This window comes from Triplophysa dalaica, chromosome 20, assembly GCF_015846415.1.
Source record: "Triplophysa dalaica isolate WHDGS20190420 chromosome 20, ASM1584641v1, whole genome shotgun sequence".
Taxonomy (NCBI): domain Eukaryota; kingdom Metazoa; phylum Chordata; class Actinopteri; order Cypriniformes; family Nemacheilidae; genus Triplophysa; species Triplophysa dalaica.
The window spans coordinates 4,090,541-4,113,640 of NC_079561.1; the positions used below are offsets into that span (position 1 = coordinate 4,090,541).

The 23,100-nt window shown below is 39.1% G+C and overlaps 1 protein-coding gene across 2 annotated transcripts in view; it reads right to left on the bottom strand.

Moving 5' to 3' along the window:
- The window catches only part of arhgef25a (Rho guanine nucleotide exchange factor (GEF) 25a), a 52,821-nt gene that overhangs the window by 11,158 nt on the left and 18,563 nt on the right, over window positions 1-23,100 (bottom strand). For both annotated transcript variants that reach the window (XM_056733287.1, XM_056733288.1), the window contains 6 exons: window positions 6,799-7,109; window positions 6,081-6,191; window positions 1,384-1,508; window positions 980-1,046; window positions 527-630; window positions 213-282 (listed from right to left, as the gene is read on the bottom strand). In XM_056733287.1, the coding sequence (XP_056589265.1) occupies window positions 213-282; window positions 527-630; window positions 980-1,046; window positions 1,384-1,508; window positions 6,081-6,191; window positions 6,799-7,109 (788 nt within the window). The remainder of the gene's footprint in view (window positions 1-212; window positions 283-526; window positions 631-979; window positions 1,047-1,383; window positions 1,509-6,080; window positions 6,192-6,798; window positions 7,110-23,100) is intronic.

Consider the following 23,100-nt stretch of genomic DNA (forward strand, 5'->3'; position numbering starts at 1 on the left):
TCCCTCTGTGTTTTCTCAGCTCTGTTTGTTAAAGGAAGTTCTGCTCAATCTTCTCTGCTGAAAAAACAGATTAGATCCAGCAAGATGGTCCTCTCGGCTTTGATGCTGGTCTAACTGGTGTCCCAGCATCGCCAAGGCAAAATCTTTCAATTGTTGGACGACACAGGGTAGGGAAGGACTGACACAAGAGAAAGAATAACAGACAGACTTACGTGTTTGATAAAAAGTTGGGCCAGTCGTTCAGGCTCGTCTACACATTTCTCCAGCTCACCCAGGAAATAACTACTCAGAACAGAAGGGAGATCAGAAGTTCTCCATCATATACCAAACACTTGCTCATACTATAAGCATTTCTCATGCATAGATATAGCCTAAGATCATTTGTTTACAAGGTCTGAATTTCACATCTAAACAAAGCGCTGGGGAAAGTTTAGTCTAAACCGAATTTAAAGTTTTAAGAATATGTTTAAAGACTTTAATTCTTTCTCACTCTCACACACACATGTGCAAACAAAGATAAACCCACTCTTTATGCCAGTCGAAGATCTGATGAATATTCCCAAACACTATTTTGTCCTTCCCCTTCATATCTTCCGGTACTCCTTTAGTGTTCATGGTGGCCATGTAGCCCTGAAAAAGACATAAAATTGTAACCTCACTTAGGACATGACCACAAAGCACTCAACTGTAATGAAACTACACCATTTCATCTGTGACAATAAAGCATCAATCTGACATCATTACTTTGATTTATAATACTTACAGCTTACAAAAATTCAGGTCATGTGACACATCAAATCTAATTCTACGGTGATTAAATGCTCTGAAATGCATTCTGGTTGTTCTAAGATTACAGGAAATTGATACCATTCCATAACGCCATTCATTAAATCCTCATGTGATTTGCTAATAGATGTTTTCAAAGCCACTGCGAAAGCCATTTATTTTTCATAATGTTGTGAACGAGAACGTGGCTCACCTCCACAATAAGTCCTAGATCACCTACATACATCATTTCGGTCTCTATTAATTCCTTCAGAACGTACCTACAGGAGAAAGAGGGGGCTACTTTAGATCTTATTGGCTTCATGAAATCATTTGATTCCCAAACAATACAGACAGTGAAAAAAACACATGGGGAGCGTCTAAATATAGCATCATAATATCAGCAAAGGTTTGAGCTTGAGCGGCATATTAATGAAATGAAAGCTGTAGGGGATTTTTTCTAGAAATGTGCAAATATGATATGACCGCTGGTGAACATCTGATATCCGTTAATAATTGCAATTAAAAAAGCGAAATATAGGCATTTCTTTTGTGTTCAATAAGAGGCCAGAGACGAGCGTTTCTAAATGTCTATTGACATCATGGTTTCACACACACATGCTTTTTTCTAAGGCACTCCTCCGGTCCTCTTCGCTGTCTGCGGTGGTTGATGATTGGCTGGAAGTGTCGTCCATAAACATCGAACTATTGTCGTCCGCCAGTAAGCTGGTGCAATGGTTGATCTGGAGACAAAGAGGGATAACTGTGAATAAGAAGATGAGACATAACGCTAAAAACGTTCCTCAAGAGAGAGAGCTTGAGAGAGAAGATACGAGGTGTTGTAATAGCTCAGGTTGCCTAGGTGACGAGAAAGGAGCATGCTGGGTCTTCTTGTGACAGTGACTGAATGATAACAAGAATTCAGCACTCTCCCGTAATCACGACACCATCGCTGAGACAGATTTGATGCGGCACGCCAAGGGGTGAATTTGCTAAACTGCTGAGGCACATTTGCACATAGCTTTTCATTTAATTCACTAACCACTTCAATTCAATTAAAGTCAGTTTAGTTATAATTCAGTATATTTAGATGATATAATAAGCCACAAAATAATTGTCTTATTTGTAATTTAAGTTGATGATAAAATGTGTCTTTCAAAAGTTAGTTAATAAGCAGACACATCTTTAATCGAGGTGTTGCTTCAGTTCCCAATTTGCAAAATTTCTCAACTGACCGGCCCTAATACAAAAAAAACGATTTTTTTCTCAGCAAATTTACTTCTGACCATAACGCCACTGACCTCAGTCACCATGTTCTCACTAAAACTCCCAAATTGCTCCGGTTGACATGGACCATTGTTTTACTTGACGACAGATGAGCACACCGCCGGCCACTCTTGGGACGGAAAAAGGAAGTTCAAAGACGTCCTGTCTTTGTTAAGATGTTTGTTAACCACATCAGAGGTAAAACTAGCACATAAACTATGCTGTAAATCAAGCTCTATCGCATCTCTTACGGTTGTTAATAGTGGCACTCGTGGTTGGGAGCTTGAACAAACAACCACCGTTGCATAATCAGGACTGTTTGTGCCACATAAATGAAAGCAGACTTACGATTTTACCTGGCAGATGTCTGATGGGTGGAAAAACGTACGGATACATTTAATAACAGTTTTCATCCAGTGATCTGCTCTAGTGATGACAATGTAACCACCTTTAAACATCACTGGGTAACACCCTAGCAACTGCATATCAATGCATTAAAAAGACCCAGAATACCTTAGCAACCTTAAAACATCACCCTGGCAACCATCACAATACTGTTCAGATGACCGCACACACACATAATAAGCACTTGTCAACTGACATAGACTGCTCCCATAACGTACAACATTATGCGTCATAGCTGTTGAATGGATAACATCAGCTGATTTAAAGAGACAGCGCACAGGTTATGAAGAAAAGAGATATCAGTGGTTGCAGAAAGCCTGAATAAATGATCAGCAACGACCACTTGTTTTCTCTTAAAATCCTGCAATGTGTTGGCGTAAGTGAGCAGCAATGGACACGTGTTTGACAAAGAAATAAATAAAATAACATTCGTGGGTGACTAGATGTCTTATAACCTGCTGGACTCCCACTTTCATAACATAGTCTCTTAAACACAGCTCAAACAATAACCAAAAATCTTAGGCTGAGACCTTGTGGTGGACAGCAAGTCTACATCTTTCAGGTTGTTTGTAGGGGCACTTCCTTTGCTTATGTGTGTAGTCTCTTATTGTATTGTAATGTATGTGTGTGTGTGAGAGAATGATGTGAGACATTCGTCGTAATGATGTGGATTACAATAAACGGAAATTCCATGTTCAAACACACGAGTATAATTTATGATGTTAATGTCGTTTACAGATATTTCACAGTATGTTGTCGTATATCCCTCCATCACTGTTAGCAGTTTTTTTGGTGTTTTGTAAAATATCGTAAAGGGACTGTTCACACAAAAATAAAATGTTGTCATTTATTTACCCTCATGTCATTTCAAACCTGTATATGACAGCTTCATCAGTGAAACACAAAAGAAGATATTTTGAGAAATGTATCTGTGGTTTTGTTGTGTCCCTACAATGGAAGTTATTGGGGTGTGGGGGGTACATGATAATAGTCATTTTGGGTGAATTTTCTCTTTAAGAATAAAACGACACAAACAAAATATAGCACTGTTTTCAGAGAATATATCGTGAATTGAGTTTTGTCTTACCCCATTAGCAAATACTTTTCTATTTTTAAACATAAATGTAAATATATCCAGTCTCGAGGCTGTTTACATTTTTCCCCTGGAAAAAACAAACATTTCCAAGTGAACAAGACCGCTATCTGATGAAGAAACAGTGAGTTTTGTAGTGTAGTGTAACTTTAAGCCCTGCACTGTACTTATGTGCGCATTACGCCATGTCTGTCTGCGTGTAATATTACACTGTTTTGTTGTTTTTTCGTACATGGTTGTGTGTTTGTATGTTTTAGAGCCTTATGAACACTCATGACTGGCTCCCAGGTTTACTCAGATCATTTCCAGATGTGCTTTGACACAGGCCACAGGAGAGCCCCCTCGCTTTTAATTTTCCCTTTTTTTTCATCCGCACAGCTTATTTATTTTTTACTCAGAAGTCAGGGGTCTTGCTTGTCTCTTTAATAAAAAGCTGAGATAATACTGGTTGTTTTTTCCTACAGGAAATTATTTTTAAAGTTAGCTACGAGGGAGGTAACTCAACACCCCTTTCCCCCTTCATTGTATCAGGGATGACGGGACTCACGCTACGGTTATATCATGGCCAGCTCCTCGCTCAAACTGCTGTGTCAGACCTCTTTGTGTGCGGGTAATATAACAAAACAGTCAGTTTGATAAACATGTGCTGCGCTCCTCCGTCCGCGAGACAGGCGGCTCCAGAGGAGTGCTTACATATTCATTCAGGAATTTTCCATTAGCCAACAAATAATAAACTCACACCGAATTCCTACAGCAAAATCCCTCTGTGTCAGGTACAAAGCGGTGTGTCAGTGTGCACTGAGTAAGAGAGAGAGAAAGGCATGTACCGAATGAACTGTGATTTTAACTACAGCTCGTCCTCTCCTTTGAGAGAGACAGGACGTTGCAATAAAATATTATTTTCGATATTTTATTATCTAGAGATGCAACAATACAAAATTTCTCATCAGATGCCGATAGCCGATTATTCAGAAGGATATCTGCCAATACCTGCTGTATACCAAATCTGACGATTAAATGAATATTTCTTAATTTACTGAATGTTATAATTTCATATAAGGACTACTGATATAAAACATCAAACGGGTGATGTTTCTTAATATTTTTTACATGCAGAACTTCATAGTCCTCTTTTGATTGATAGGATATATTGGCCCTGATGATAGGCTGTTTTTAAAAATTGCTTTTATAGACCGATACAGATTATTGGCCAATATATCGGTGCATCTCTAATATAATCTATTTAAAATCTGGGTAAAGAGAATTCTGAGAATTGTTTCTAAACACATTATAGATGTCAGAAATAATTATTTCAGGGTTTCTCTCTGCCCTAAACAAGACAGCCACAACAGCTAAACAAATCTCACACCAAATAACCAGTAAATGGTAACACATACGCGAATGGATGGAGGAGAATAACGCCAACAGAAGGGGGATCGCTGCTTCTCCCATAAAACATATTCACATGTAGCCTACTGGACTGGGGACTCTACGTTGGTTGACAACACAAGTGGGCATTGCTTAAGCGTCAGCAGCGGACCCGCGCCCAGTGTTTGAGAGCAGAGAAACCTGCTTATTATCCAAAGTTTTGTTCACTTATTTTATTTACTTGAATGTATTTTTCTCCATTCAAATTTGGCTGGGTGGTTCATAACACGCTTTTCTGTTTCGTGACAAACTCAGAACACATATTTTAATGTCAGTTTACTCTGACTTTAAAGTAGTAGCCTATTTTAACTTTTCAGTTAATAAAACAAAAAGCATTTTGTACATTGAGCAAATACACAAAATGTTCAAAATTGTCTACATACTTTACCTTCAATTTGCTGCAGTAATCTTGCAATAATGATAATTATTACCGAACGTAATATTATATGTCAAAATTAATGAGAGCTGCCTATTCGGATTTCACAGATGTAATGGCGAGTAATTTAATGGTAAAGTATCATGCAGATGGCAATACAGAGCAAAGTTTATTAAATTTCCTCAAAAAGAAAAAGCTTGATGTGTCTTTTTTACCTCCTAATTTGCAATGATTATTTTCTGATCATGGTGTATATACAGATGGACTCTATCATTACATTAACTTGCATATCAAAAGCAAGCGTTCCTGTTCATCATGTTGTTTCCGTACTAAACGTTTCCTTAGAGACCAATTAATTCGCCATTACAATCACAGCCTTTGAGATTTCTATCTCCACTTTCTCTTCTGTACTTTTTTAATGCACCTTTGCCCATGATTACCATTCATTAGTCGTTTTGTTATCAAATAGATGAGACATCTGCTGTGAGATTGGTGCTTTAGGTAAGATACCGCATCTAACCAACCATTTCAATTCATTCACCCCGCTCCAGCTTTATATGTACAGTTTGTGTGTGTTTTTCACAGTGTTGTGATAGTTTGTGTGTGCTTTGGCTCATATAGTGTACACACAAACGCTAAACAAAATACTAATTCTGACTTTCACTTGTTGGTTTAACTTTTTACATTTTCCACACACTGCAGTCCTGCATCAACTCTGATACTGGACATCTGATTGGCTGGACTGACCTGTGTTTGTCCTAGCGTGGTGAATCCCTGTGGAGAGTCTGATTCGTAGCTATGGGATTGCAGGATGCCTGGATCGTAGTTGCTCGGAGCAGGCAAGCCATCTCTCCACTCCTGCGCACAAAAACATAAAGCTTTAAAACAGCCAGGAACTGCAGGCTTTACTCTCAAGGCTTTCAATACAAAGGTCAAAATAAAAGCGACCCATAATTCCTCTCTCTATGTGAGTATGATGAGTGGGTGTGACTCAGGGTCGTAGCGAGGAAAGGTCACGACAGACGGCCAGCGCACCGTTCATTTGAACTGTGGTTTAAGAGTGAGCAGTTGGTCAAGCAGTGTGGTGCAATTCACACAAACAGAAACAGAATGAGCGGGGAGACACCTGTAGTGTGGTGATATCGGATGTGTACGTGACTTTCTTCTGTGGAACACAAAAGAAGATATTTTGAGAAATGTCTCTGTGGTTTTGTGTTCATACGATGGAAATCCATGTGGGCCGATGTTGCTTGGTTATCGACATTCTTCAAATATCTTCTTTTGTGTTTTGCAAAAGAAAGAAAGAAAATCATGGTTTGGAATGACATGTGGGTGTGTAAATGATGACAGAATTTTCATTTTTGGGTGTGCAGTTCCTTTAAGTTTCCAAATTGTTTTTTGTTTAAATAATACACTAAATGCAATCAAACACAACAAAATACCCATTTAACCATCTAAACCACACCTGCTCTCTGTCTATAATTGGCAGTATGGTAAATTCGTCCTCTGTTGTTTGTGGATTGCCGAGTTCTTGGCTGCTCCTGGTGGGTGGAGGTGGGGGTTTGCCATCCAGTCTGCGGACCTGCCGCTCCCCCTTGGCTGCTCCTGCCGCCCCGACGCTGAGCTTACGCACCGGATTAGTCAGCCACTTTTTTAGGGTGCTGACGGAGCGACGGGAGCCGGGGGAGTTTGGGGCCGAACTACCCGAAGTTTGGGGGGGCAGAGAGGCCACAGAGGTGGAGATGCTGCCCTCGCTGCCGGCGGCTGAGTAGGAGTCTGAGAGAGAGAAAGAGAGGGCAAATTAAAGATAATTTTCCCATCTCAAATTTTAAGCTTCATTCTGAGTGTATATGTCTGTGCGTAAATGTATATGACTCTTGTTGACAGGCCTCATGCCGCACACCCCAGTTCGTGTTAATCACATGAGATTCCATCAGACTGGTTCACGGCAGACACAAAGAGCTACACTGGTTATTCAAGTTGTGTGACCCTGGGGAACTAAATATAGTCCCTGCCCCAAAGTCGAGGCTCAGGCTTACACTGCGGTACTAGTGTCAGAGGGACCCTGGGAAATGAACAGAGGGGGATGTCCACAGGAAACACACTTTAAGCCTCATTCACAGGAAGGTCACCACATTTTTTTGTTCTCACTCGACGTTGTACCCCCCGACTCTGTTCCTGACCCAGAACAGTGGCTGTCTGAGGTTATCAGCAGCAGCAAGGAAGAGTCTTGCCTGTTAGAGTCTCTCACTCTTCTAATGCAGCCTCTGCTTGAACTCCTGATTCAGCTCAACACGCTCTGACAGAACGGAAACACACACGCATAAAACGCTCCCTGCCCAGAGACACAAAATCCTTTGCCCAGATGTCAAACTGTGTCAGAATCGACAATGTAAACTAACCAAAATGTTCGTCTTTTATATCTTGTTTTTGCATTTGTATATGCAAATAAGTCCCAGCCTTCATTCAATCGCAAGCTTGGACCGTTGATTATAGGTACAAAGATTCCTCATTCGACATGTAAGCAGCGCATGCTCTTTTCTCAGGTTAGGGGGTTATGACATCATTAACCGAGGCAGCAGAGGCAATCCTTCCTATGCGCAGACTATGCAGGTTGCGTAGGGCCTCTGCACCACCAAGGGGCCCCCTTGAGTATCGAATCAAAAACACTATAATGTAAACAAAACGCTATTTTTATAACTTGCGAATTCAACTTAACAGGAATCATTTGGAAATGTCCTTTTTATTACTTTATTTGGACATCATGTAGTGCGCGGCAGGTGATGAAATGTGCGTTATGTGATGATGCGTCTTTACATATGGACATGGGTTTAAAATGGAGCTATCCGTCTGTAGAGGAAAAACGGCATCAACACGAAGCAAAAGAACGAGAAGGCATGTGTTTTTATACTTTTTTCAAAGTCTTATATAGTGTTGCCAAATTATGCTAGTACAGATTTACCAATTCAGTATTTATCCAGTGGCATAAAGTGGGACGTTAAACGTTCAATAGTCTGAATTTAGGGACAGTCTCCAAACGTACATAGGCTACACATAAATAGAAACGTTTCTAACTTCAAAAGCATTTAAAGGGAATGACTTACACTGTCAAAACCAACTGTACAGTGTTCGTGTGTAAATAAATGGCATTCAGTTAAATTTGTATAGCATAGCTTAGCTTGTGTGTAATAATTTGAAAATAAATATTTTAATTAATATTGAAAATTATATTTAATTCAGTATCTTGGCAAAATTGAGCACTGTTGTTTCAGTTCAGCCAAAAATTCAATTTCTCTCAAAATTGATTTACCCTCATGTCATTCCAAACCTGTATGACTTTCTTTCTTCTGCAGAACACAAAAGAAGATATTTTGAAGATTGTTTGTAACCATTGGCCATATTGGCTCCATTGACTTCCGTTGTTAAGACACAAAACCACGCAGATATTTTTCAAAATATCTTCTTATTCGCTTTACAGGAACAAGAAAGTAATGCTAATTTTGAACAACATATGGACGAAAAAATTATGATAATTTTTTTACTTTTCCTTTAAGACAGTGTTGACATCTCTTCAAGAACTCCGGCAGATTTAAACCTCTCCATCTAATCCAATTGCTTTCTAGGAACAACAACTGAGACATTAAAGAGTTGTGATTTTTCTTTCCAATTGGGTAAAAGGTTGGAGCAATGTGACAGTGGGGAGCCCAAGCTTCTCCTCCTGCCAACCTTAACTGTCTTGAACAAATAAAAGCAAGAGGAAAAACAGAAAACAAGTTGCTGGCTAGAGATAAACACAGAATTCCAACTAATTTATTAAGTTAATGTTTCGTGTACTGTGGCAGAACTGACCGAGCATTTGTGCTGATGCACAGAGAAACAACCCCTGTTGGGATCTAATCCGCAAAGTTTCCACTTTCATTGGAGAATAATCAGGGAAATAACAGAGTTGACCTCAACCCAGATGGAATTCTGCAGAACCTAAAGTGGAGGGATTAGAACTCTTGTTGCTGGCTAAACAGCAGGGAAAAGCTGCTTTCCTGATACGTGCCGCTGTGTGTTCATGGGGGAATCATTCTCTGTGTGAAAAACATGCTAGACTGTCTACGCATGGGGCATAAGAGTGAGGAATGGTTTCATTCTGCACTCAGCACGTATCCAAGGAATTTGGAAAGAGTGGCATTTATGAAAAACCCAAATCCAATTCATTACCCACGTTCGTTTTTTGAGCAAGAAACAGAATGTTATCAGGACCCAAAGGCTGCTTGGAACCGGCAGCCATCGCTTACCATATCCTCCACAAATCAGCAGTGACACCCACATAAAACAATGTGTTATCAATCATACAACACATACAGAGAGTAAAAAAACAAACCTGAAACTTTGATGCAGTCGCGCATAGCAGGAAAAGTTTTTGGAACAAAATAAAAACTGTAATGCACATTTAACACAGAGAGGCTGAAATAGCAGAAAGTCGAGAATTATGAGGTTGTGTGTGAAAAAGGCATGTCCTCCTCCATTTTGATTGCTGGTAGAAAGAGGGGATGAATTGATTTAAAAGCTTTGCTAAGTGCTGGTGATGTGCAGAGAGAGAGAGAGAGAGCTTCTCTCAATATGGCTGGGGCTGTGTATCAATGCTAAAGTCTTTATAAAGGATTTTTCCTAAAATCCTAATAGCCCAGAGAGCTGCATCGAGGGAGAGAGAAAGAAAATTTGTGTAATAAGATGTTGTTACATGGTATTCTGTAAATAATATCCTGCAGATCAATTTATGTATACATAGTAATTTTAAGGTTTATCCTAAGTAAAATAATGAAAATGACCATTTTTAAATATTATTATTGTCTTTCTTGTAAGTAAATATAACAAATAGTTAATATATGCATCCGAGGAAAGTTTTTCTGATTAACTGTTTATAGGTGGTTTTTGATAAGATTTAGTAGTTTCATTCATTGAACTACAATATTTCTACCAAATTTTAATAAAAAATATTGTTTCTATTTGCATTTATTTGCAGAAAATTAAAGAGGCTCTTTATTTTTCAGACCTGAAATATGGCAAAGAAAACAAGTTCATATTCACTTTTAAATATTTCAACAGCAATATTTGAACAGAGTTCAAAACATTAATTTTCTATGTGATAACTTTGATTTTTAATACAGTTCTATGTGTCCTGAAAGTTTTTCTCACTGTTGGATGACTTAAGTCACTCCTGATTAGATTTTGTTGAAATTTAACAAATACTGTACTGGAATAGCCACAATACAACTAGAAAGGCTGATTAAATGAAAATTCACAGCCGAGTTGCAGGTTCCTAAAATGCCAGACCCCAAAACATGTGAGACGGAGGAGAGAAATGAACTCTGCATGAAGACTGAATGGCTTTCTGAGGTTGGCTCTCTCTCACACAGTTGGACGGAAGAAAACACAGAATTCCCCACAGCCCCCCGCTAGCAGGCCAGCCTGTAATTCCAATAGAGCATGTGTTTCAGCTCAGAGCGGCCAGTGGGCTGTTTCATCGGCCCAATGCAAGAAAGTCAACATGAAAGCACAAGCAGGGGAGGAGTGTAAAGAGATCTGTGATGGTGAGATGAACGGACGCAGGAGAGCAGGGGCTCTCAAATAGGAATAGAGGGATGGAGGGAAAAAACTAAAATGGCTTTGTTGTATCTGATAGAAACAGGTCGAAAACAAAACAACAAAAATAATCTTGGACTTGTGTCTGAGAGAATTCCGACTTGTACCTTTTTGTCTAAACACACGCTGTTCTATCAAAAGAAAATTTTCCCGGCGTTGTAATACAGAAATCTAACACCTGTTCACACCTAACCTTGTGGGACTATTCGATTCATCTGTGTATATCCACCACAGCTAATCACATCATATACTCCCTACATCCCTCACCATGGTAACCAATACACCATCCCTGCATGATGACAGCTCAGCATTCCACCAACTGGGTTTTCAGTCAATTTAACATAATACACAGCAAAGGCATTCGGATGTGTTATGGTTTCTGCCTGGATTAAATGTGTAATTCTCCATCAATCATCTGAAGGGAGGGTGGTAATATTGTAATGAAAAGCAGCTCTCGTGTTAGTCTGAAGTATATATGTAAACTCATTCCTGTAATGGTGTGGCTGAAAGCCAAGAGAGATGACAAAGCCACATTTCCATAATGCAGGAACTGCACTGTCCAACAACATTGATAATTTAAAAACGAATTAAATAAAAGGCTAAATATTACTATAGCGCTCACTTTGTCCTCAGTGATCTGCGAATTCAGTTTCTGTCATCTCCATCTCTCTCTCCACCAGCCTCTCCTTATAAATCTCTCTTCTGAGCCTTGTCTTTATATTGAATCCGCGTGCAACAGAAGGGATTCTTCCTCTCTAAGCTATGGGATAATACAGATTCACAGTTTCTGGCTAAAATTGTGTTTTTAAACTTCCCATGCTCTGTTTTATGCAGAAGTTCCATTAAAAGTAATTTGTAATGATGATACACATAATAACAATCATCATTAAAAAAGATCATGGGGAAATCACGAAGACTGAATTGCAATTGATTATTTACATAAATGGATTATGCAAATTCAGTAATCAGGTTCCCGAAATGTAACCTCGAATGCAATTTGCATGCCGCAATTTTCCATGCAGCAGACTACGATCTGTCATGCTTTACTGGGACTGCACAAAATCTCTCCATCACTACGGCCAAGCACCTAAACAGTCTCTTTAAAATGCTTAAAGTGCACAGCAGGTTTGGTTATATGCCCGGTTATACTGCTCTTCTCCATAATAAGATCATCATTTGATGAATTACTGCTGCCACTACCAATAACATGTACACAAATATCCCTTTTAAACAAAATCTTGCTTTCTCTATATAGTAACTGCATCAGGCAGGCAATGAGCTGTGCAAAAAAGAAATGAGCTTGAGGGGCAACGTGGCATAAGATATAAAGAGTTTTTAGGAGAATGCAATCATGTAATTTGACCAATAACTCAATCATTGTAATTTATCCTACACGTGGAGTTTGATTGACAGGCGACCGGACCTATCAAAAACGCTGATATTATTTAGAATTTAGAAAATAATTTGATCGGAGGTCAAATTTGATCTTTGTGGTCGTAATCACGGTTTCATCCATTGCCTAAACATGTCAGAAACCAATGGCGCTATCTAGACGTTATGTCATCAAGCATATTACGTTAGACTAGAGCTTCGATGCAACCCATCGCAGGGCACACACACTCACTCATTCACTCACACACTCACACCCTACAGACAATTTTTCCAGTGATGCCAATCAACCTACCATGCATGTCTTTGGACCAGGGGAGGAAACCGGAGTACCCGGAGGAAACCCCCGAGGCACGGGGAGAACATGCAAACTCCACACACACAAGTCGGAAGCGGGAATAGAACCCCCAACCCTGGAGGTGTGAGGCGAACTTGCTAACCACTAAGCCACCGTGTCTACTATCTATTCGAATCTAAAGCTGCTTTCCAACAGTGCAAAGTTGTGAAAAGGACTTCATAAATCAATTTGAATTGAATTACATGCATTTTGCTGTTAGTTTAAAGCACAAGTCATATTTATCTCTCCCGAAACTAACTGGATTACATGCATGACACTGCAAACAAAACAAAATAGACTTACTAACATAGACTTAGCTGTTTTTCAATGCACTTGTTATTGGTCACACAAGTACGGCTCAAGAATTGACAAAGAGTCCCTTAATCCATAAAACCAGCACCTGCCTGCTAACATGTAAACATTTGCGATAATGTGCTAAAGGCCATCTGTTATGAAGTCCACCTTTCCAGGAATTTGGGCTCCATTTCCATTTATTGATCGGCCGGTGGTAGAGTGCTGAGGCAGCCGCTCTGCAAGAGAGAGGTGTGTTGGCTCTAATGGGCAGCAATTTTCAGAGAAACTCAGGCCCCTGGAGACATGCAGCGCTTTAGTCAGCTTTTGTTTGGCAAGGCCTCAGTCAATGAGTTTGCGAAGCGAGCCACAACACCTGTTTCTCTGTCTGGATGTTCAATGTAAGACACTGCTTTTGTGGATGAAGACAAGGTAGAAAGCATCATCGGAACACAACAGACTTATGACCCTGAAGACCAGCTAAAATGTCCAAATTAAAGAAAAACGTATATGTCGATTCACAAAATGGGGGGCAACAAACGGGAAGTTAAAGTACAGGATTTGTTACATTTCCATATATTTACACGTGCACCATTTTAAACCCATATTTGCACAGGATACTTGAATAGAGTATCGATCTATGAAAGAGCGTCATCCGGCCAAAACAGATTGGACTGTGAGAGGAGCGAAAAATGCAGAATCATTTAGAGTGTCTCATTTTCCTCTGCTGTTCTGAAGTATGTAGTTCCTGCTCTTTATCTCTCGCTCGTACACTAAAGCACTTGTTCTCACAGGACTGGCCTTTAGATTGCATTTCACTTACGCAGGGGAAATAGAGCTGTTTGCACCTCATATGGGTCTGTGTGTGTACATATACTGAAGGACAGGAGGAACTCAGTGTGCGGACACAATCGCCCTTGTTGGAACGTATTACACTGCACTGCACCACTAACATCAGATTCTCCAAGCCCACGACTGCCCACCACCTCCTGATCTGAATCACACACGAGTGCTCACATTGCAACCATTCGATTTTTCTTAAAATGTATCCATACTTTTTATGTAACCTGTTGTTTACGGCCGCAGCTTTATTTGAAATATAAACCTTTTTTCCCCATTTGTGCACTTAGTCGTTTCCTCATTGGCCTCCACCCCCTGTGTATCTCCTTAGCTGAAGCTGGGCACTATTCCCCTCGATTCGATTTCCTCTTCCACCGCTCACTCAACCCCAGAGACCCTTAACTAACCCCCCAGGCCGCCCTGCCCCTAAATGCTGAGCATTAAAATCTTGTTCTCCGCTTGGGTGAAAAACAGCTGTATTTAGTCTCTCCGCCTCAGAGGACATCTGGAAGGCAGTTTTTGTACCAACAGCCAATGCGGCATAACAAAATGAACCCCTTTAGTTATAGGTAATTTGTGTTTACATTTCAACAAATAGCAGGCTTAATCACAGCTCTGACTAGAGGAAAGAAATAGGAGAGAAAGGAAGAAGAACTCTGGTTCTGCCAGAAAGACTCGGGAGCAAAGATGACGTTGCAATGACATTTATTTAACAGCTGACCAGCTAATGAAAGCAAAAGCCAGTATCTGTAAAGGCACATGTTGAGTAAGTACGGATCTTATATACTCCAAGTGTTGGATGATGTTGGGCTAGAACTATAAGTAATGAGTGACGTAGCATTAGAGTCTTCTTGGTAGAACTTGCGCTTAAACACAGACAGCGATTAGAGGTTGCAAGAAAGCTTTCAGGTTACAAGAGTGACGGAGAAAGAAGACTTCAGAATACAAAGAGAGATGGAGGACAGTTCAAGGTTCAGTCATTTGCACATTCACAAAAACACTTAGCAACATAGAATAAAAAAACACAAAGTGTAAAAACTAAACTGTAGAGACAGCATTTATTCTTTTCAAGCATGCATACACCAACTCAAGCACACAAACAATGTTTGGTTGACAATGAGATTATCACCTCGCTTGCAGAACAAACCCACAGTAGAGATCTCTTACTTCGACACTTTAGTCTTCTCCACTGGCTCATGACAGTTCACTTCCCCTTTCCTGTCAAAGAATTTGAGACGCTCTCCCCTCGGGCATATCAGACACTAGTTCAGGAGGCGACTCGAGTGGAAATAGGTGAACCGTCACACAGATAACTCTATTTTAAGATCGCAATGGGAAGGCTGGCGTGCGCACAAGCATAGGTCACATGACCTGTTTGCATGTGAACCCTCAGGTTTTGGAGCAAAATTGATTTTTTGTGTCCGTTTTATTATTTGTATCTTTGATAATTATTACGATTGGTGATTATCTTTTCTCCTATATGTGTGAAATGCATATTTTCTCCAAACTGTCTCATGAAAAGATTTATATAGACAACGCATAGACAGCATGACAATGCATCACTGGATGTCAAGTTCAGATGCAATTTTGCTTAGTTTGTTTGAATGAGAATGACATTTCTCAAGATATCTTCTTTTGTGTTCCACAAAAGTGAGGTATCTCTCTTACAGTAAGTTCACCAATGCCAGACATACCACGGGTTCCCCTTGAAAACGAAAAAAAAACAATTAAATGATGCTTGTTCTCACCACCATGCTATAATGTGAAATGGCTGTATTTAGGGCACCCTGTGCTTTCACGTCCACTACGCCAAAAAAGGATAGAAAAATGGATACAGAGTACTAGTTCTAGTGCCGTCACACACTCCGAACGTCTGGATAAGAGGCTTACCACTCTATTATTTCTGTCTGCTCTGATTTGTTGGAATTGACAGGAATGGCACAAGCCAGACGGTGGTGAGCTACTGGTCTGTGGAAGAAAACCACAGCATTCCTGCCCGGCTGCTGCTAGAAACTCGCTAACCACACTCTTTCTCTCCCTGTTACCCTTACCATGTTCCACACGTATCATCATAGACCAAGACCGGCTAATCTGCCATCCTTCTAAACACAAGCTTGGGCCTGACGCAGACACACACATCATAAGAAGTGTAAAGGAGATGTAAATTACACCCCTCTCCCCACAGACTAAAGCCCCGAGCCAACCCCGGGCACATGAACACTCCCGACTGCTGATGTACTCATCCAGACAGCCAGAAGAGTCACTACGGGTAGTGAACGATGAGCTCAGTCGCTGATGACTATGATATATCTGTTTGCTGTCAGCTTTTAAGAGCACCGCAGAATCCTGAGTGTGTTTGTCATTACGAGAGAAGGATGTGCGAATAAGCGTGTAACTGGTGTGTTTTTATATATATTTGTGTGTGTGAAGTCCACGTGCCTGAGAATTTTAAATGTATGTATTGGAATGTTAAAACATTGTAATATTATTCAACATCATTTGCTAATATTTTGCATGCATAACATGCTGTTGACAACAAGATTGTACAAAACTTAATGATCCCATGTTAAAAAGAGGAGCCTGAGTGCATCAATTCATAAAATAGAAATCTTGAACATGGTGAATATATGTAAACATTACATTTAGTCCATTAGTAGAAAGTGTAGAATTGTAAATTGCGAACCTAGACAACAAAACCAGTCTTACAGGTACATTTTTTGAAATTTACATTTTTACATAATCTGAAAGCTAAAAAATAAAGCTTTCTATCGATGTATGGGTTGTTATGATATGACAATAAATGGCTGAGATACAGCCGTTTAAAACTCTGGAATCTGAGAAAAATCAAAATATTGAGAAAATGGCCTGTGAAGTTGTTACTCAGAGGCACTGTAACAGGCAATCCAATCACAAAAATCAAGTTTTTATTCATATAGGATAGAAAATTTACAAAATATCTTCATGAAACATGATCTTTACTTAATATCCTAATGATTTTGGGGATAAAAGAAAAATCAATAATTTTGACTTTTTCCTAAAATGTTACCTTGCTACTTAAGAGTTGTTTTGTGATCCAGGGTCACAATTGTTTCACTTTCATTTTACATCATATTTCTTTTTTGTTGTTGTTTTTTGTCACAAAATACAAAAACATTGTTTTGCAAGGTTTAAAGTGGAATTAAAATTACATATTTTTAATGTGGAGATATTTGGACACCAGTGTAAATAAACATTTCTGATACAAAACTATAGCAAGAAACTAAATACAATTAACATATAACATATTAATTTGCAATAGTGGCTAGCTTTAAATGTACTAACCTTTCATATTCTACCGAAAAATGAATGCACTAGTCAAACTTTTGTAGTATGTCAGGGGGGAATATTCTCAAAAACAATGACATCGTATGCCAAAAACAGATAAACTGGCAGGGCAATGCGTTTGAATGCAAGCCAAAGCTCGTCAACAGAGATGTAATGAGCAAAATAGAAAAGAATCTCAAAAACAACTATATCCTTTGCGACAGGGATGTAATCGGAAACTTCCACCAAATCAATCATACTGTTTAAACACAATCTATAAATCTTCTTTGGTCAAGTGTGCTTCTTTATGCCATAGTATACCTAAGATTAAAGTACATCTTCAACGTCCGTCGTGTGAAGGTCTATTTTGAATTGTGCATACAGTGATGGTGAGCCACCTGCCTGTTTGTCAGTATCTCCCCGGGCAACGCTAATGTCCTGATCTTGATCATGTGGGCAGCATAGTGCGCAACACCAGCAAACACCTGTTCCCTCTTCCAAATAATTAAAGAGACGACAAACAGAAGAACTGGCATCCCATTAAGATAAGTACGCTTTCCATTATATCACAACACCCGTTTCTCTTCTACAAGAAGCAATGAACTGCGTCCACCCCGAGTCCACCCCGCATGCTGATGCCTCTCCTGGCGCCACACTTTCCCTCATACTCTACCATCAATGCTCGAGTCCAATAAAGAAAATTTTCTAGGAGTTCTGTTCATAAATAAAATATAATGTTTATTTTTACTGTAATCGTGTCGCTACCTTATTCTTCTGCCACAACACACAGCAGTTGGGCATGTGACAATGTGGATGTGGGTAGACCTCCCTGTGTGTTAGCTTTTATCTGCTTCTGCTGTTTTTGGTTGGTGGCAGGATGTTTGAGCCCAGATGGCACTGATTGGGCACCCCACAGAGATCACTACGGAAGACAGCCCCTAAAGCAAGACAGTGCATGTGTGCGGCCCAAGTTTTGACAATTTATGATAAATATATCTCCCAGAAGTTGTTACTGCAGATAGAGCCTGTTTACCCTCCTCATTTTCAAACCCTCACATCACCCAAGCAAATTTAAATTTTCTATGCTTTTATATGCTAGCGGATGAGATCAACCAAAAATCTGTTTAATTATTCTGGGCTTACTTTAAGCAAATTTTTCAACTACATTGATAAAAGCATAAAAGTATTGAATGTTTTCACCTTCACGCACAGTTCATATTTGTAGTGCGTTCTTGTGGTTTGGACCAAAAAAGAAAAACAATAATTGAGTTCTGGTTCGCTTAGCATTCAGACTGGCATTTTAACAACGAACCTAAAGCTAACATGTAAAGTTGAAACGTTCTTCCCGATTTTGGTTCGGTCCAATGCCTTAGGTCGTTGTGGCGTTCATATTTCAGTTGAACCCTGGACCGAGACTCATCTTTTCAGCGATCTCGGTCTGCTTGTTTGGTGCGCACCAGGGTTTCGGGTGGCAGCGTTCACACTTACACAAATGAACCATCAAAAATGTAACGATGAAACAATCGTTCATTTTAATCGAACCAAACATGGCATTTGTGAACACACCCTTAATCTCAATGTAGATCAAAAACCAGACAAGCTAATTTTCCCGTACTGCGTTGCGTTGTTATAATAGCAAATGCATTAATGCTATTGCAGTGTTTTAACACAGCAAGACCGACCCACCATAGTTATATTTCCTAATCAAGCAAGAAAATGAACGCACTAGCAGCCGTCCTCCCAAGATGGCGCAATTTCAAAGTGGCGTGACATCGATTATCAAGCTCTATTGCAAATTCCGCCATGTGAATAGCGAAGCCACCATGCGAGCGCAACTGGCTCCTAAAGACAATGAGAGATCCGACTCTGATTGGTTTACTGCACATTGTGCACCAAAAAACATCCATTACTCATTAAGAGAATCAGGACGACCCGCTTAGACCATGAGCCTTGGCGCACCGACCGTTTTCCTGTCGTCAAATTATCAAAAGTAGTTTTTGGACACACCTTGAGTGCACCTTTAGACCATGCGCCTAGATCGTTAAAATAGATTTAAGAATACAATTTCTTAGTCTGCTTGGGATGAAAAAAACAGCTTTCACAGTTAAAACAAGGACATTTTCCCAAGCTTAATAGGTGTATGCGTGGGAAAATCACTTCTCGGTGTAATACTTACAAATGACGATGCTCAGAGTGAGTGATACAGTATGCGCCGCGGTTAACATAACGGATAACGGTTGTTAAGCCTCCGGCACACATTTTTATTCCTTCTCATGTCTTTGGATTTCGTCTAAGTCCCATTGCCATGGCAACTAAACCCTAAGGGTGGAGAGTTAGGGACAACGATACAAAAGAGAAGTCAGAGAGAAACGTTATGGGCATTGACGGACATAGAAACACAGATAACGCCCTCTTGCAAAACACGATTTGGAAAGTTCCCTTTACAAAAGAGAGCATGTTAACAATGACATCAAAGTCATACTTAGAGACTTACGTAGAAAATGTCAAGCGAGCACCAGATGTGTAAAAGATTGACTAGCTTGCTTTCCTTTCCTTTACTGAGCTCTTCTGCAACTTTCGAATAAAAATGTTGTATACAATATATGGCTTCACAACGAAGTGGCATACTTTCCCTTCATAAGACAGCACATGAACGTCTCACGAACTCATTTTATTTCCGGCCAAGGTCAAGAGAAACAGTATACAGACATGGAATTCTTCGTAAGTCCCTGACTTGTTGCATAACAGGATAAAACACTATATTTCACCAACAAGCATCTGTCCTCTTTCACATTCTGTGTCCTCCAAGTTAAGCTTCTATTGGTCCAAGAGGTTCAAGAACTGTTTCTGCTCCACTATAATTTGTTTGTTCACTACAAGAAAATATATCTGCCAGTGCGATCTGTTGAGAAGCCTCCAGGGAAAACATCTTCGAGAGCCTGCCAGCAGTCACAGAGAGACCTTTGTGTTGAAAAACACAATTCAATAACGTCACACAAAAATACACATCAAGGGTAAGTGAAAACATGCCTCCTTTTACCATGATAAACACCAGCGGCATGCGGCTCATTCTGGCATGCGTGATGCTGTGAATCACACAACACAATTTAGAGCAGAGTAGAAGTTCAAGGAACACTAAGAAGGTTCAATGGAAAAGTGTGCTCTTGCTGTCTTTTTTTCTAAACAAGGCATGGAATGCACTTCTGCGTCTCATAACTTGCTCTCCATTCTTATGCACACTTTTGCTTGACTGAAGGGAACACCACAAGCGTAGAAAATATTTGGGGGAGGGACATGTTCAGAGAGACAGACTAAGGTGGCAGAGACCCCCTTCAGTTTTCATGCAATCTGACAGTGATTTTATCACCGGAGATCCACGGGTCACTGAACTGTTGGATGTGCTAACCCTACTATGGGCTGCCTAACTGACCATGCATAATACCTCATATCATGGACAAGATGAAAAAATATCAAGCAGAAAGCAGACAATTTCCAAAGCAGTGTTTCTTTTTTTAATATCGCTGTATTATGTGTGGGGCAAATCAGATGAAACGGTGAAATCTCTCACATTAATATTAACATCTTATATTTGACTGCATTATCTCACAAGAGACAGATCACATGAGCTCCGCTGTCTTCACACCTATTAGTAGTTTCTGCATCACATAGCTGCTCAATTTATTTTTTCTATCACAACAAGACACGCCCACACTTATTTTTATATTAACATACTTTCATTAAAACCAAGAGGAAATTGATGTGTATACATTGTACATTGCTTTAAACATAACTAATGCATCATAGATATTTGTGACCCTGGACCACAAAACCAGTCTTAAGTAGCACGGGAATATTTGCGGCAAAAGCCAATTTCATGGATCAAAATTATCACATTTTCATTTATGCTAAAAATCATTGGGATATTAGATAAAGATCATGTTCCATGAAGATATTTTAGATATCTTTGGGAATTACTCACTCAAATTTGTTATATGTAAAGCTTAGAATTTTGGGTTCATCTACTCTTCACAACGTAATTACAGTGGTAAACCGATAAAGAGTGTTAAAACAAACCTCTTTCTTCTTAGCAACGGCCTGCTACAGAGCCTTTTATCTCAAAGGCGATCTCAATATTTAGATTTTTAGGCACACTCAGATTCCAGATTTTGAATAGTTAATCATAACAAACCAATGGAACGCTTATTCGTTCAGCTTTCCTATGATGTATAAATCTCAATTTTGAAAAATGGACCCATAAGACACATAAGGTTTAGTTGTCGAGGGTCACAAATATATAAAAAATCTCTATGATTTGTAGTTCCTCATATGTTGTGTACTTATTTTTGGTCCAAGTCATTGATTTTTAAAAAGTTTGAATAATAAAAAGAAAGAAAGAAATGATCAAATAAAAAAAACTTATTTTAAAACGTAATATCAAAAGGTTTTTAAGATTATGAGCAACACATCAATGTTTCAATGTATATATCATTACCTTTTTGAAAATATCAAAGGTGGTAAGTACTCAAAAACATTTTTCCAGTATCTTTACATTTTGAAAATAAAACTTACATCAATTTACTAAAATGTATAAAGCAACTTTTCACTCTAATACTTTTCATAAAAAATGTTTTACCTTTAAAACATTAAGTAAATCTTGTAAAAATGTACATTTTACATGTAAAAAACAACATATTTCCATCTTGAAAACTACATTATTTACTAAATGTAGTCGAGTAGAAGGTATGATATATTCTTTATAATGTAGAAAAGTCAAATTTTCCATGGTAAAAACATTGATAAAACACAGATATTTCAAAATATACTTAAAAAAGAAATGGCAAATTTTCATCTAGGGAGGACTTTCAAGGAGGATATTCTCTATTACCTGCCCAGATAGAAAAAGACCCAAATGTTTTAAAGTTCAATAGATGTGAAATATTCAAGCTATTGCATCCAGCTGTGCTCAGATTGTTTAATTTAGCATGATTCACATAGAAAGGGAGAGCAGAAGACAAAAAGACAGAGAATTACTGAGTGAGTTTTGCCCCTGGAATGATCTTAACGCTCTTTTTGATGTTCGCATTCCTCGCAGGCATATCATACAATATCAGCCCAATATTCAACTGGGGCTTTTTCTTCATTCTGTTAAAGAGCTGTGAGTGTGCATGCAAGAGACTATGTCAGATGGAAAGATGGAAGGAAAAGAGAAAGTGAGCGAGAGATGGAGAGAGAGAGAGAGAGAGAGAGAAAAGAGAAAGAGGAGGAAAAAGTGAGAGAGAAAGGGGGATGGGGTGCTGGGTTAAAAATATCTCCTACTAAGCAACGGAGCAGACTCAAGTACCTCTGAATGCTTTCAGTTTTTGCTATTTTTGCAGCTTTTTCCATAATGCATGGAGGAATGAGACCTTATAAGTGGATAACAAAATAAGAGCAGCCAGTTTTGTCTGCACAGTCAAAAAAAGAGCATAACCTTTAAACTGCAGTGGTCTAGTGGATATTGAACACAGACCTCTATTTGGCAATTGCAGTCCGCTGTTAAACGTGAACATTAAACACTGTTTGCCACTCATTTTATATGTACTTCTGTTATTTGACATATTTCAAACTTGAACAGGATATTTGACAGGAAAAAATGTCACAATTGATTTGATAAAAAGTGGCTGTTCCATGTGGTGTTGGGAAAGGAGAAACGGTAATATAAAAGGGCTTGATGCAATAAATAAAACATTTTATTTTTTACTGTGATATAATCGTTGTTACTGTCATGCAAACAAATTTTTACTCATGCATTAAAAAGTACATTCAAATAATCGATCTGCCTTTCAGTATTTCAAGTTCCATCAATGAATCGTGTCTAATAAAACCTGAATGTGCATTTAGAAAATATTTTCAGATTTCACGTTTTAATTACTTGGTCAATAAAAGTTGCAGATTTAAACCATATTTTGCTAAAGCGTTGCCAATCAACCTGAG